The 17,994-nt window shown below is 26.7% G+C and overlaps 2 protein-coding genes across 2 annotated transcripts; both read right to left on the bottom strand.

Annotated features, from left to right (window-relative positions):
• Positions 1-6,309: 6,309 nt before the first annotated feature.
• LOC136071918 (large ribosomal subunit protein eL15-like) lies at positions 6,310-9,384 on the bottom strand. The gene is made up of 3 exons (XM_065797733.1): positions 9,251-9,384; positions 6,701-7,014; positions 6,310-6,624 (listed from the first exon to the last, which is right to left on the bottom strand). Exons 2-3 carry the CDS (start codon positions 7,007-7,009, stop codon positions 6,319-6,321), a joined length of 615 nt encoding a protein of 204 aa, XP_065653805.1. The 5' UTR covers positions 7,010-7,014; positions 9,251-9,384; the 3' UTR covers positions 6,310-6,318.
• A 6,288-nt stretch (positions 9,385-15,672) lies between these two features.
• Positions 15,673-17,994, bottom strand: LOC136080718 (uncharacterized). The gene is made up of 2 exons (XM_065797732.1): positions 16,855-17,994; positions 15,673-16,783 (listed from the first exon to the last, which is right to left on the bottom strand). The coding sequence occupies exons 1-2, from the start codon at positions 17,060-17,062 to the stop codon at positions 15,783-15,785; spliced, it is 1,209 nt and encodes a 402-aa protein (XP_065653804.1). The 5' UTR covers positions 17,063-17,994; the 3' UTR covers positions 15,673-15,782.

Raw genomic sequence — 17,994 nt, 5'->3', positions numbered from 1 at the left:
AACTTAAATAAAGTAACTCTGAACTTTCATTTAGTTTACATTGCTCCAAAACTTTTTACCTGTACTACCAAAATCCTTTGGAGTTGAAAAAGCAGCAAAGCGAACAGTATTATCTATCTCATAGTTATGAAGACACTGATTGGCTTCTTTAACCGAATCACATATGTAGATATCACTTTTACCTGATATGTGAAGATCTTATTAATTTCAAAATAAATGCAAAGAAAATATTGTAGAGCAAATAATAACTAAAAATCTTGCAAACTTGAAATTTTTGTTGGTTCATTAACAGATAGAAGATAGTCTTCAGCTTCTTCGACAGAATTGTAAACACAAACCGTTTTTTTATCTAAAATTTGAATTTGCATAAGTCAAAACCGTAATTACTTTGAATGTTTTTGATATAAGTAAAAATTAAATATTTAAAAAAAAAAAAAGTTAAACAAATCACCCTGAAGACTTAAATCATCTTTTGCCTCATTATTTGATATGTCTGAATCATCGTAATCTGATACATCTGAACTAATAACGTAATGATAAAAATTGATAACAATATTATTGTAATCAATAATTAATATTATTATTATAATATTATAATAATACTACTAAAATAATATGATTATTATAATAATATTATTATAATTGTTATTATTAACCTACTAATAATAATAAACAATAAATTACTGCTATTTATTTTATTTATATTAATGAATATATTTCTGAATTACATGATTTTACAATTCAAGGATGTTTACAAATAGTATCATTACTAATGATTTGTAAATACCTAATAATAATGAATAATAACATAAGAATAAAATAATAACAACTATAAAAATCATAATGTAAACAATAATAATAACATTAATAATAACTATCATAATAAAAATGGTATTAATAACAACAAAAACAACGGTATTAATAAAAATAATGATCTTAATAAAAAAAATGATATTATAAAAAATAATGATATTAATAAAAATAAAGGTAATAGCAATAATAACAATGATAATAATAACAATGGTATATTTAAGTATATCTATACTTATACACGCACACATACATACATACATACATACATACATACATACATACATACATACATACATACATACATACATACATACATACATACATACATACATACATACATACATACATACATACATACATACATACATACATACATACATACATACATACATACATACATACATACATACATACATACATACATACATACATACATGTCACACATATGCTTATATATACACATAAACACACATACATCCATACACATACTCACATACAAACATATATATATATATATATATATATATATATATATATATATATATATATATATATATATATATATATATATATATTTATATATATGTTATATATATATATATATATATATATATATATATATATATATATATATATATATATATATATATATATATATATATATATATATGTATATATAAATGTATATATATATATATATATATATATATATATATATATTTATATATATGTATATATATATATGTATATATATATATATATATATATATATATATATATATATATATATATATATATATATGTATATATAAATGTATATATATATATATGTATATATATATATATATACATATATACATATATATATATATATATATATATATATATATATATATATATATATATATATATATATATATATATATATATATATATATATATATATATATATATATATATATATATATATATATATATATATATATATATATATACACACACATACGCATATAAACGTATACATACGCACATACATACATACATATACATACACATATACACACACATTATACACGTACCCATACATATAGCCACACATGCATACGTACATACACATTCAATTATTGTACAAGGACGACAAAAAGCTGTACAAAAATGTTAAGATTCTTAAAAAAAAAGAAGGTATAAAATAAAAAATATATACATAAGACATAACATATACATAAGAGAGCATTTTTTAATAAAAAATGTATACATAAGAGAGCATTTTTTAATAAGACTATTAACAGTGATATATTGCTTTTATTGAAGTTATTATTCTAGTACCTATCCAAATATTGTTTTATTAATCTATTGAGAAAATTATAACGAGAAATTGAGTTTTCGGTTGTTTTTTTTTCAAAGAATGAGGGAGATTGTTCAAAGCATTGGTGCACTAATGTTTAATTGATTCGCTGCCAAATTTTATTGTCCTAGTATGTTCTACAAAGATATTGTTGCATGAAGAGGATCATGAAGGAGGAAGTGAGAATGTTTGTTTAAGTTTAACTATAAATAACCAAATTATAACTGATAATCCCCTAATCACTAACTCATTTAATGACTATTTTTCCACAATTGCAGAAAATCTTTCTAAGACAATCATCTCTCCTAGGCATAACTTTAACCACTACCTTAAAAATAAAAATCCTAACTCCTTTTATATAACCCCTGTTACACCACAAGAAATAAATGATTATATATCTAGTATGAAACCTAGAAAAAGCACTGGGCCTAACAGCATTCCTACTCAAATATTGATCTTAGCATCCAAAGACTTAAGCTACCCTTTGAGCATTATGATGAATAAATCATTCGAAACTGGAGTGTTTCCTGACTTGTTTAAAGTTGCTGAAGTTGTACCTATTTTTAAAAGTGGATCCAAACTAGATCATTGTAACTATTGACCTATATCTTTACTTTCAAATATTGGCAAACAAATTGAAAGATTCATGTTTAACAGACTAGAAAACTTTTTAAATCAATCTAATAGTCTCTATAGCCTTCAATTTGGCTTCCGCAAAAAGCACTGTACAAATCAAGCACTCATTGATATAACTGTGACAATACGTGAAGCTCTGGATCAAAGTTTGCTGCTGGAGTGTTTGTTGATTTGCAGAAGGCGTTTGATACTGTTGATCATGAGATTTTGCTGTCTAAATTAAATCATTATGGTGTCAGAGGAGTTGCTCTCAAATGGTTCAAGTCGTACCTGTATATGCGCTCTCAGTTTGTAAACATTGGAAACACTTTCTCCAATACTAGGTTTACATGTATTGGTGCTCCACAAGGTTCAATCTTAGGTCCTCTACTCTTCCTCGTTTATATAAACGATCTGCACACATGTGTAAAATTCTGCAAAACATATCATTTTGGCTGATGATACCAATCTTCTTATTGTTAGTAAATCTCTTAAAAAACTAAATAAATTAAAAACTAAGTAAATCTTAATCATGACCTTGCATGTTTGGTACAATGGCTACAATCAAACAAAATTATACCAAGTCTGAAATAGTTATCTTTAAATCTCAAAGCAACAAAATTACAAAAAAACTTAATTTCAGAATGAGCGGTAAAAAAATTAATACCATAAATAAGATCAAATAATATAGGCATTATATTAGATGAAAGTCTATTGTTTCACCGACAAGTAAAAGCAATATCTTCCAAACTAAGTCGAGCTAATAGAATGCTTTCCAAAGTAAGGCATTTTGTCAACTACGAAACATTGATAAATATTTGGCATGCTATATTTAATTCCCACTTAAGGTATGGTTGCCAAATTTCATCTACTCATCTTAAAAATCTTCAAAATAAATCTATACGAATAGTTCATTTCCAGCCAAGTAATTTTAATCCAGACTTATTGTATAGTTTATCAAATATCTTGAAGTTAGATGAACTCATCTTCTTTTTAAACTGTATTTTTGTGTGGGATATCATTCATAATACCATGCCTATTGCTTTCAACAACTATTTTAAATTCACAAGTGATATCCATAATTACAAACTTAGATCAATATCTTGTTATAAACTAGCACTACCTTCAAAAAAAACTAGCAAATATGGTATTCAATCTACTAAATACCAATCAATTCACTCTTGGAACCCTCTGCTACTTTCAATAAAAATAAATCTCCCAAACATTACTAGAAATGCTTTCATTGCCAATATCAAAAAATTTATCCTTCATAAAAACACTCAATAGAATTCTAACACAGCATTTTCACTATCTTATATCTTCAATTAATTCTGTCTATTTTTCTAAAATATAACAGCTTTTAGTTTTTCTTTATTTTAAACCTATTATCAGTTATCTCTTCTACTACTCCTTACCCTTCTGTTCCATATATGTGTATGTATGTGTATATGTATAATGAGTTTTCTTATTTATTTATATGTGTTTATTTACATTAATGCATATGTGTGATTATGTATATGTATGTATTGAATGTATGTTTGTATATATATATATATATATATATATATATATATATATATATATATATATATATATATATATATATATATATATATATATATATATATATATATATATATATATATATATATATATATATATGTGTGTATGTATATGTATGTATGTATGTATGTATGTATGTATGTATGTATGTATGTATGTATGTATGTATGTATCTGTATATATAAATGTGTGTGTATATGTATATATGTATATGTGTGTATATATATATATATGTGTGTGTATACATATGTATATATATATATGTGTATGTATATATATGTATGTGTATGTGTATATATATGTATGTATATATATATAAATATATATATATATATATATATATATATATATATATATATATATATATATATATATATATATATATATATATATATATATATATATATATATATATATATATATATATATATATATATATATATATATATATATATATATACAGTGCCGGTTTTAGCACTACCAGCGCCCTCGGCGAGGTTTTTACGGCGCCCCTAGCTCAATTTAACCCCATTCAAAAAAAAAGACAAAGGGTAAAATAACCAATTAGTTTCGCCCCTTTATATTCGGCGCCCTGGGCCATCGCCCAACCGGGCCCTACCCTAACGCCGCCATTGTATATATATATGCTTATATGTGTATATATAAATAATACCATAAGCTATACCTACATTTATTTAAGACACACGCATACATTATATATATATATATATATATATATATATATATATATATATATATATATATATATATATATAAATATATATATATACATATATATATATATACAATGTATGCGTGTGTCTTAAATAAATGTATATATATATATATATATATATATATATATATATATATATATATATATATATATATATATATATATGTATAAATATATGTATATTTATAATGTATGCGTGTGTCTTAAATAAATGTAGGCATAGCTTATATGGTATTATTTACAGCACTTCCGCAAATGACCACTTCTATGCCACATATTGTTATTGTAAAGTATTATTATCTCTATAATTGACATTATTTTTATTATTGCTACTGTTGTAAATTACTAAGTTATTATTATAATTATTATTACTACTATTATTACAATTATTACTGTATTATCAGTAATAATTTTATTATTATTATTAATTTACTAACAAGTTAATATACTTTTACAAATTTACGGATATTTGTAGGTCGTCACGTTTTTTGTCAGATACACAACTGTTTGTGACTGATCTTAGCTTTGTAATAATTTTATTTTATAAAGTGAAATGATTATTGTCAATAATCAATCAATCATTTATATCGATATTGACAATAAGTGTAATATTTTGTCCAAGTTGCGCTTATTGACAATAAGAATAAAAACTTATACAAACTAAAAAAATCCTTACAATAATCTTTAAGAGTGTAAATCAGTCAATATTACATAGGCGGATTACAACAAGTGACATTATCTAAAATTAAGATAACTGCAACTTAAAATTAAATGAAACAATAGGAGGCCATAATGCGTAAATAGAACCATTTTTAATACTATAAATTTGATTTGCCTTCTATTTCTGAGGATTTTAAAATTGTAAGAGATAAATTTTAAATTAATTTGTCATCAAGGATTTTAGAGATACTGATTCAATCATTGTTCAATAATTTTATTGACATTAGTGGAACCCAGAACTGAAAGTTTACACGTGTTGTGTGTAGGAGAGAAGGAGGGGGGGTATGTGTTTTTAAGAGAATTCTACTTACAGAATTAAGAACTATATTTACAAAAGGATAACTTGTGGAAGTTCAAATCTGGACTTATTTAATAAGCGTTTCTTTTATTAAATTATTACACTATACTACTTAAAAGAAGTACTTCTAAAAAAACATTTGTTTTAAAGGCGATTTTTATTTTTACTTTAATTTGTTAGCTATAGGGGAGGGGGGCTTAAACAAAATACAAAACTTTAGAGTCGATTTTAACGATAACGTCTAAGAGATACAAGGTTGTGTTTTTTCCAGTTGGCTCGTCTAGAAGAACCAATAACCTTGTTATAACCATGACCTTTACGCATACCACGATTCTTTTTGCCAGCAGCAGTAAGTCCACGAAGTTCTCTGTGTTTATGTACAGCTTTGCAAATCCAATTAATACGAGGATCACGTCTTACAGCCTTATGGGCAGGATCAACCATTATAACTTCGAAGTATTTGTAAGTTGAGTCTTGAGCAATCCAATACGAATTTAATACTCTAAGACCACCGCAATACCTTCCAGCACGCTCCTTTAAAAGAAAAAAAAAAAATTCATACATTTGAGGACTACCATAAATTTGCTAACAAGAATGTTTAATAACTTACCTCAGCAACAGATCGAATACTTCTTTGAAACTTTAGTTGGTTAACACCCTCGCCCTTAGGTTTACCATATGTGATACCCTTAGCAACAGGCCTCTTTCTTCCACCACGACGGACTCTGACCCTGTATATGACAAAACCCTGCTTGGCTTTGTATCCAAGTCGACGTGCTTTGTCAGGTCGCGTTGGTCTGGAAGCTCTGTGAATAGCATTTAAATGCCGAAGCTGCCAGCAACGAATACGAAATAAAAATCGAAGTAAATCACTTTGCTTTTTTTTGTATAACTCTTCAAGATATTTGTAAGCCCCCATTGTGCCTAATTAAAAAGTTGATTATGGCAATGTTATTAGCTACTAAGTAAATAGAATTAATGTTAAATACATAAAAAGAAACCATGCAATAATTATAATTCCAGTAATTACATAACAATAAATCCAGTTACAAACAAACATACAAGCAGAAATGTACATATCCAGAAAATTCAACATAAACAAAAATATCTGATTCTTATCAACTTTAAAAAAAATTTAGTAGATTAACAAACAACTATATAAGAAACACACACACAAAAACTGAGATAAAATTTGTTCCTATCAGAATATAATTCATCACAATAAGTTTCAGGAGAACAGAAATCATTTTATTCATCAAATAGGAAAACATGTTTAATCGCATTTACAAATACATGTTATTAATATAGTTAGACTTATTAGTAACTTGTTAAAGCAACTTTTTTTCCTATCAGATAAAAAAAACATCATAATATAATTCAGGAGAACAGAAATCATTTTTACTCATCAAGTAGGAAAATTCAAGAAGATAGTAGTGATCATTGTAAGAAATAATGGTAACCAGTTAGCGCTATTATATAGCTATACTGATATATCAACTTATTACTAGTGATTAGTTTAAAATTTAATGTTTGTAGGTTTGTCACAAGCAAATACAACAAGACAATATATAACAAGAATATAAGTTAACTAACATAAATTATAGAAGCTAACATACAGTATAAAAGTCAAACAAATCAAATTAAAAAGCATAAATTATTAGACTTCTCTATTTTATTTTACAAAAAAATTAGTACAAAAAAAAAAAGGAAAAGTTTAAAGGTTTCATCACAAATAATTTAATGTTTTGTAGCATCGTCCCAAGCAACTATTAATTACATGCCCAAGATAGCGGCAACAAAATTTCATTTTTGCTAAATTTGGAGATCTTAGAAGGTTATTAACAAAAAACTTTAAAGATCATGAAAATAGCATTACAAATAAAACTTAGTTATATTGGTTTTTTAATATCAATGTATTAGAAACTATTTAGGCATAGATTTATTATCAACACATCAATCTAAAAGTTATTATTTTGATAATTGAAGCTAACTTAAACAACCTAGCTGCATAAAAAAATTTGAATATAAAAAATTATAGTTAAGATTTCCTTAAATTTCTACCATATTTTTTTAGTTTTAATCATACAATCAGCATAATCTAAGCTAAAAAAAGTCCAAGCTTTAGAGCAATTACTATGTAGAAGTAATGCTACAGTATTGGCAAATAAATTAAAACTACAATTAAGCTAAATTATAGTAGTAAAAATATGTGTAGGTTATTCTGTTTCAAATTATTGTATTTTATTCTATTGTTATCGTTGTTATTGCTTTATCATTATTATTATATTATAATTTATAGAATCATAGGCCTTTGCACATCAGTTTATAGCTGTTTGTACATGTCCTGCACGATTGTAAATATATACAGTTAGTATTTTAGTGTAAATATATAGATTAAACTAGCCAAAATTGATTAATCTAAACTTGTTCTTAAATACTTTATAAATTATAGATGATTCTTCAACTTTTTAATGTTGTAATGTCGTTATTAACTCGAAAATATAATGCCAATGTCACACTTTTGCTAACAGTTATTACTGCAGTAAAAAATAAACATAATTATATAAAAGTAAAAAATTTTATCACAAATGTTGTATGTTTTGTGGCATTGTCTTAAGCAACTATTAAGCAAATGCTCAAGTCAGAGGCAACAAGGATTCTTTGTGCTGATTTTATATAACTCTCAAGATTTAATTATTTAAACTTAGAGATGACAACAGCAAAGGAAAATACTTAATATGCATGTAAGTAATGGTGTTAATAAATGATTCAACAATGTAATATACTCAACATTCTCTTTTACTTTAATAATAGAACTAATAATTTTATGTCGTTTATATACAATTTTATTTAGTTGTCGTGTTTTGTGGCATCGTCCCAAGCTACTATAAATTAAATGCTCGAGATAGCGGCAACAAAGTTTCTTATTTGCTGAGTAATTAACTCTTTAGGTTTAATAAACTAAACTAAAAGATGACATTAACAGCAAGTTTAATTCATAAAATAAAACTGTGATAAGACTTCAAAAAATCAGGCGTCAAATTATTGGAACATTGAATGATTTGTAGTGTATAAATACGTACATTCTTCAGCAAATACAAATAATAAAAGTGAATTATAAACTTCACGAATCGTAAAGATAATCAAAGATTCTATATACCTTCACAGAGAAGCTGCTGTAACCCGGGTACTTTTAGTAAAGGTTTGTAAAGGTGTAATATCCTTATCCAAGAGTTTTGCAAGATTAATCGAGGCAAAATTAACTTTAGCCCCGTATATTTTGTTCGTTTTATGAATTTTACGGTACCGCTCAGTTAGTAGAATAAATTATAAATTTTTGTAAATAATTTTAAAACACTGTATTTTTACTTACTTGTAAACTCCTTAGAGTGTGAGGAGTTATATATAATATATATATATATATATATATATATATATATATATATATATATATATATATATATATATATATATATATATATATATATATATATATATATATATATATATATATATATATATTAGGGTGGAGTGAATTTTAGTTTTTTTTACAATTCGTTTAACCTGGGTGTGCAAAAGTTGTCTATTCATTTCAGAAATACTCTGGAAAAATATCAATGCTCTAGGAAATTATCTTGAGGTGCCTCAAGACCTTTAAAATTTTAATGGGTCCCTAATATTATGTAAAAAAAATATAATTCATCACAATATATATATATATATATATATATATATATATATATATATATATATATATATATATATATATATATAAATATATATATATATATATATATATATATATATATATATATATATATATATATATATATATATATATATATATATATATATATATATATATATATATATATATATTAGTAGAAAATCACTTAACAAAATTTTTTTTTCACTTTACACTGTGTTTCATCAACAAAGATTCATCAGAAAAAAGTGATTTTCTACTAATATATAATTGCTCTGTTTTTTCAAGAACATTGAGCACTCTATTGTGCAGAATACATTTTAAAGTTGTTTAAATATATATATATATATATATATATATATATATATATATATATATATATATATATATATATATATATATATATATATATATATATATATATATATATATACACATATTTATTATGTCTGATATGGGTAGTGATTTATTATATTTGACAAAAAAGTGTTTGAAAATCTTATGTTATGGTTTGCATATTTTTATATTCTTTTAAATAATTATACTTTATAGATGCTAAGAAAGTGTTGTGTATATGGCTGCAAAACTAATTACCAAAGTACTAAAAATAAAAAAAGCTTTAAAAAAATACCAGTTTATCGTTTTCCTAAAGATAAAGAACAAAGAAATATTTGGATAAAAAGTATTCCAAATTCTAATCTTTTAGTTTCAGATGAAACTGTTTGCCAATTTACATAAGCCAACAGTTTTTGAAAAAGTTACTGTTCAAGGAAAACAAAGACCGAAAATGCCATATGATCAGGAATACCCTCAAGTCAAATACCTACTCCATTACCACGTCATTGCACAACATGGAAATCTTTAAGCATTGTTAGAAATGTTAGAACTGATGATCTTAGCACTTTTTTATTGGCTGATACAGCAACATATATTGATTTTAAAAATGTTTTATTAAATATTCTCAAGGTTTTTTCAATTTCAGTAATAGCATATATGATTGAAAAAACAATTAATGTTCAATCTATTACGTTTTATGATATTCCTTTATTTCTTGCTAAAATTTTAGAAAATTTACATTTTGAAACATTTTATTGTGGAATAAAATGTTTGTGTAAAAATTGTATAAATATTGTTGATTCTTGGTCAAAGTTTGAGGAAATACTACATTTTTTAAATGTCATGGAAATAGATCATAAGAAAAACATTATTTAGCAACAAATATCAGTTATGTCTGCAAAACTTATTGGAAAAAAAATATATGAATCAGATACAATTATACGTAGTTTTAAATATTTTTCAACATCTCCTGCTTTATACAATAAACTAAGAAACGATTTTCAATTGCCATCAGTTAGTACTTTGACACGCATAACATCAAAAGTTTGCAAAATTGATGATGCTAGTTTCTTAGACTCAGTTTTCAAAAACATTGAAGAAAAACAAAAATTTGTATAATTATTCACGATGAAGTATGTGTCAAAAAAATGATGCTTTACCATGGTGGAACAAATCTTTAGATGATCCATCATTATTGGCTAAAACTGTGTTGGGAATTATGATAGTATCTCTCAGAGGTGGTCCTAAATTTCTGTACAAGATGATTCCAATTTCAAAATTAAGTTCAAATTTTCTGTTTGAACAAATAAATTCCAACATAAAACTTATAAAATCATCATCTATCGATGTAAAAGTTGTTATCTGTGATTGTAATTGTGTAAACCAAGCATTTTTTAAATTATATCATACTATTCCAGAAAAACCTTGGAAAACGGAAGATGGGATGTATTTACTGTTGGACTTTGTTCATCTTTTGAAAAACATTAGGAATTTCTGGCTTACAGAAAAAACTGGGGAGCTAGTGTACAGTGATAATGGTATTCAAAGAACAGCTAAATGGGAGCACCTTAAATGCTTATATCAAATTGAATCAGAAAAGTTAGTCAAATTGTCATACTTGAATGAAATTGCAATAGCTCCCGAGCCAATTGAAAAGCAAAATGTATCTACTTGCCTTAAAGTTTTTTCAGATAAGACATATCATGCCTTGCTAACCTATTCTCAAATAATTTCAAATTCTAAGGATGCTGCAATATTTATAAATAAAGTAATAACCTGGTGGAAAATTTTGAATATGAAAGGTCGTGGAGCTGATGTAAGACACAATGATCCACTAGATACACCTATCTGTAGTCCTGATGATTGCCGTCTTAATACTCTACTTCAATTTAGTGATATGGCTCTTGAATTGTGTTGTAAAAATGGCAAAAGAGTGAAGCAGTTATCTAATGACACTGCAAAATCAATTCACCATACTTGCTATGGTATTGTCGAGCTATGTATATATTTATTAGCAACAAGTCATGATTATGTTCTTCTTGGTATGTTTACAAGTGACCACTTAGAAAAAGAATTTGGGAAATTGAGACAAGGTATTGGGGGTGCCTACTTTATAAATGTTCAACATATTCTAAAAAAATTGCATATAAATCACACATCACTGTTGTTATCTTTAAATACTGACATAGATTCTTTTGATATTAGTTCAGGTCATGAGTGTGCTTCTTGTACATATGTTTTATGTGAAGCAGGTAGTGAAATATTTGACAAGTGAGAAAAACTAGAGTCATCAATTTCTGATACTACCAAAATGTCTTTAATTTATATTGCTGGTTATGTATGTAGAAATGAATATAATGAAAACATTTTGTTCAATCAAACATTACTTTATTATGAAAAGTTTGGTGAGTACCTCAAGTCTATAGATCGTGGTGGTCTTAAAATTCCACCAGACAATGTTTGCCAATTGTTTTTTTTTTGCTTTGTCTTATTCCATTCGATAAAAGATAAAGTTTGTCATAAGTCCTTAAGTGACATCTTTTTGCTTGTTTCTGAATTTTACTATTTTGAAATTAATCAAAAACATCGCAACACACTTGCTAATATATTTTTAAACAACTTTTGTGCACAAATTACAACAAGATCTAATAAAGAACCTGCATTAAAAGTTATATATTTGTCATAATTTTGTTTAGAAAAGAATGATTTGTATCTGTTGTTGTTAAAATATATGCAAATATTTTCTTTGTTTTAATTTTTTTTTAATATAAAATTTTAACTTTTAATTACATTTAATATAAATATTTCTAAATAAACTAATTAAACTCATTAAGAGTCATATTTTGACTCCAAAATATAATTTTATAGCAGAGTTGCTAATAATCCGTAAAAATAATAAACCCCCAGTCATGGCTTACGGTTGCGCGATGAATAGGCCTTCAGTATAGAGCGCCATGAGAATAACATAAAAACCGTGTCACATAATAGAGCTGAAAATATTTATCATAATATTTATAAAATATCAATAATATTTATAAAATATCACCGAAATATTTCACAACCAAAAAATTTAGAACCGAAAAGTATACTTTCATTGCAGGATCGAATTACAAAGTCTTTTTTTGCGCCGAAAGTTTTAGAACCGAATTTTACAACCGAAAAAATTTGGATCGAATTACAAAATCCTTTCTTTTTATATTTTAGTTTAATAACTTTATTTCACGACTTTCGATCGAAATTTTTTCGGTTCTAAATACAATTATGACTTTCGATCGAAATTATTTCGGTTCTAATTTTTTTTCGTGGATATTTTCAGTTGTGTAATAAATTTCTCATATTCGGTTCTAAATTGAAATTTACGATTCGGTTGAATCATGGGAAGCCCATAAAAACAGTAATAAATTAGTTTAACCATATAAAAATTCAGTACTTGTGCGCTTTCGCATATTTTCCACTCTTTTTTTGGATAAATGATTCTTTTCCGTAATAAGTAAAAAGTTAATGCTTTAATGATGCGCCTTCCAATGAACTAAAATTTTTTTTTTTTAATTTTTGTTTCAGAGCACCTTGGAAGAACATTTAACTAGGAAGTCACGCCTTTTTTCTTATAGATGGCGGCCGATTAACCACTGCGCCACGGTCGCTCATCATTATTAAATATAATTATCAGAAATGCACGACCAATAGAATTATACAATCGCTGGTCCCATTGTGGCGGAAATCAAGCAGGGAAATCACCGTTGAGCCATATGAAAAAATGTGCACTTTTTGTTGTTTGCTGAGTTTTAGTTCTACATTAACTCAGCAAACAACAAAAAGTGAAAAAAAAAATTAGTTTCAATATTAAAAAGACACATCCTAAATAGCTATAAAATTATAAAAGTTTAAAATCAATTTAGGATGTTTTCAATAACAAGAATTTCGGTGTTCTGTGCTGGCTCTGGCTAGATAGAGACATTGGCTATAAAGAAGACGTGAACTTTCTGGTTAAATACACTTTCGTGATGTCTGTAATATGTTTGTTTGATGATGATGATTGTTAGATCTTCTTAGAGTACCTTAATAACTAATAATTAAAAAAAGGCAAATATTGACGATATCTAAGTCGGTTAATTAGTTCAATCAAATAACTATTAAGTGTTAACTGATAACTTATAGCAAGAGGCTTACTAAAATGAAATTTTATTTTTGCTGTTTTTGTGTGACAATTACTTTTTTATTTACTAAACAATACTTAACTGACAAACTAAAACCAGAGTAAGTGAGAACAATGTGAGTTGAGTGAAGTAATAGGTCGGGTTAATAAAAATGAGCAATTTCTTTTACTTAGTAATTGGTCAGCTTAAAATAAAAACTTCAGCAGTTTTGCTCAAATTTTTATTCACGTAAAGTTAAGCAACTTACTTAGTAATTGGCCAGCTTCACGTGAAAAAAAACCCAAGCCAAATTGCTTAAGTTTTTAATCACGTAAAGCAGACCATTACTGAGTAAACGTTTTTATTCACGTAAGTTTTTATTTTTTTTACGTAAGTTTTTATTCACGTAAAGTTCACGTAAGTTTTTATTCACGTAAAGTTTTTATTCACGTAAAGCAGACAATTACTGAGTAAACGCAATTGCTTATTTTTATTCAGCCGGTGTAGTAGGCAGGATTGACTTAACGGTAGCGTAAACTGTACAGTTAGCCGTACCGAAAGGTAACAAACACTGTACAGTACTCGCTGCCTAGGTGCAAATCACTGTACAGTAATTCCTACCGGCCAGGCACAAAACACTTAACTTAGGTAACATGTACTAACGGCAAAGAAAACGTGTTTGAAAAAAATATCAATATTTTTTGTATAAATTTATTTATTTCTCATAAACTGAAATTTAGATAAAGTTTATTTTATAACACGATTTAGGCTAAAAAATATTTCTAATTTGCAAAAGGAGTTTTTTGTTTTGGGCAATTGCAATATCTTTTTTATTTGAAGTTTGAACTGAGCGAAACCAGTTTTTAACATAAAACCTTATTTTTGGGCATCGATTCAATCCCCTTTTAATCCAGGAAATTATAACTAAGTATATACATTTTTAGTTTTAGTGAAACCGTGCTTTTAGGGTGAAGTGGGATAAGTGGGAGTAGAAGTGGGACAAATAAGTTTAAAGCAAGATTTTAACACTTCAAATAACTTGATATAAAATCGCCTAGTCGACATGAAAATGTTAAAAAGATTTCACCAATCGAATTATGCATTTAATCAGCGGTGCATAAATATATATACATATTTTTCCACCTCACCCTTATATAAACACTTTTTTAAGATACATTTCAAAATTAGGATTACTAGCGCACGTAGGGAAACAAAGCAAATTCTGATGAATAGTGAGGAAATCTAATTGTTCCCATTAGATAAGTAATTAGGCGCCTCTCTGAATTATAATTTTTGGGCTGTTCCACTTCTCCCCTAAGATTATCTTTTAAAATTTGCGATGCCCTTTATCGATATATAAAGTTGTCTTATTTCTTCACTACGTCTAAGGATTAATATCTTGGATTTACAAGAATAGTCAAAACAATCTTAAAATAAAGTCAATAAGAAATATAAATATACAAAACAATAGTCAATAAATAGTCAATAAAAACATAACTTAATGGAAACAAAAATCAACCAACAGTTACAACTCTATCATAATGTACACCAGTATTTTGAAGATAAACTATTTGGTCGTTTTCTTTAATTTCCATCAGTTTAAAATTATTGGCATCTTTAAGAAGAGGTTTGTAAAAATACCACGAAAATACTAAAGCTTCAGGAGGCTTATAATACACAACAATTGGAGTATCCAGGGCAGTTGCTAATGCATATATTTCAACATCAGTGCCCCATATATGGTCAGTGTCCATTTTTGAATCACTGATGTATTTTATAACCAATTTTGATATATAAGCATCAAAAGCGTTTCTATATTCTGCTTTCAAAAGAGTATTGATTGCTAGTTGACGCAGTATTTTATAAAATTCTTGGCTTAGACAAACTTCCTGACTCAAGGCTCGAAATAAGCAATTTCCATCACCTTCCATTTTATCAACCTTGATCGGTTTGCCCAATTGTAACTTTTTTTTTCGTATAGCAAAGCCTTTCTTATAAGGTATTTCATCTTCAATCTTCAACAAAGAGCATTTTCTTGTTCTCCATTTACTATTGGTGGGTGTAAAAGAGTTTGATTTGCTAACAAGAACTTCAACAATTTTTAAAGGTTCAGATTTAATATCAGATACCTCATCGCATTTTTTTTTAGGTGTTTCAATCTCAGATCTTTTCTCGAAAAGTTTCATATTTGAACCATGGTGCTTGGTACGAAGTATTTCCCCATTCTTTTGTTTCAACTGATAAAGTCCTTTATCAAAAAATATTTCTATAACTTCATACGGGCCATCCCAAACAGATTTTCCTTTATCCCCCTTTCTATCAGCTCGTCTAAGATTGTAAACAAAAACTTCATCACCTATATTGAATTGAATTTGGTTTTTGTGACGTTTTTCATAGTCCTTCTTTTTTCTCAATTGAGATTTCTTTATATTTTTTTCTACTTCTTCATGAATTATACACTGGATATTTTTAATTTGTTTCAAGTTTTCATGCAAATCAACCAGTTCCAAAATACCTTAAAATAAAAACTAAATGAAATAAGTAAAATTTAATAAATTAATTTTATTCATTTATTTAAAAAAATACCTTCTTCTTTGTCTAAATCAACAGGTACATCAAGAATTAAGCTTTGCTCATTATTGATGCAATGTAAGGGTAAGACTGGCTCCCTAGCATACATAATTTGAAAGGGAGTAACTCCAGTTGACTTGTGGCGAGTTGTTCGAAATGCAAACAGTATGCCATCTAATGAAAGAGGCCATTTTTCTTGCTCTCCATTTAGAACTTTAAGCATAGAGCCCTGTATAGTTCTATTAGCTCTTTCAACTAGACCATTTGCTTGAGGATGGTAAGCTGAAGTAATACGTTGACAGGTTCCAGTGAGATCGAACAAATTTTCAGAAACTTTATTACAAAATTCTCGACCTTGATCATTAATTTGAATTGATGTACAACCATGACGACATATAAGTTCATAAAGAAATCTGGATACCTCTTCAGCACTTTTATTATAAATAGACTTTGCTTAAACCCATTTTGAAAAGTAATCAACGACTACACAAATGCCAACATAATCTTCTGGATTTTTAGGAAGACTACAGAGATCAACACCAACTTGATGCCATACTTTAGTTGGAACTGGTATTGAATGCAACTCTGGAGAAACTTTTTTCATTTTTGAATTTGATTTTTGACAAGATACACAAGTGGCAACATAGTTTCGAATATCTTTATTCATATTAGGCCACCAATAGCCGGAATCAATCAATTTCCATATTGTTTTATCTCTCCCAACATGTCCACCTAAAGCCTTCGATTCAGTTGATGTGCCTAATCCATCATGTGCTGCTTTTTTGTACTGATCACGCGACATTTGATCTTTGACAACACATTTGATCTTTGACATTTGACAACGACATTTGATCTTTGACAACACATAAGGTTTCTGGACCAGAAGTAACTTGTAAGATTTTTTTATATTTGTAATGTAACATACCATTAACAATTACAAATCTGTCACTTTGTTTTTTAAAGTTTGTTTTAATACCTATGTTTTCTCTTCTCTTGTAAATGTTCAGGAAAAATTCCTGATGATAAATAATTCTCAATATCATAAAAGTTTGGTTCTTTAATTATTTTTTCAAATGATCTTGAGTCACCAACCTCTGTTGAATTTTTTTCTGCCATTTTATACTAAAATACATAAAAGAGGTGTTCATAGCATAT

This window comes from Hydra vulgaris, chromosome 05 (genome assembly GCF_038396675.1).
Source record: "Hydra vulgaris chromosome 05, alternate assembly HydraT2T_AEP".
NCBI lineage: Eukaryota > Metazoa > Cnidaria > Hydrozoa > Anthoathecata > Hydridae > Hydra > Hydra vulgaris.
The sequence above is the reverse complement of the archived record's forward strand: the minus strand, read 5'-3'. Positions and strand labels throughout refer to the sequence as shown.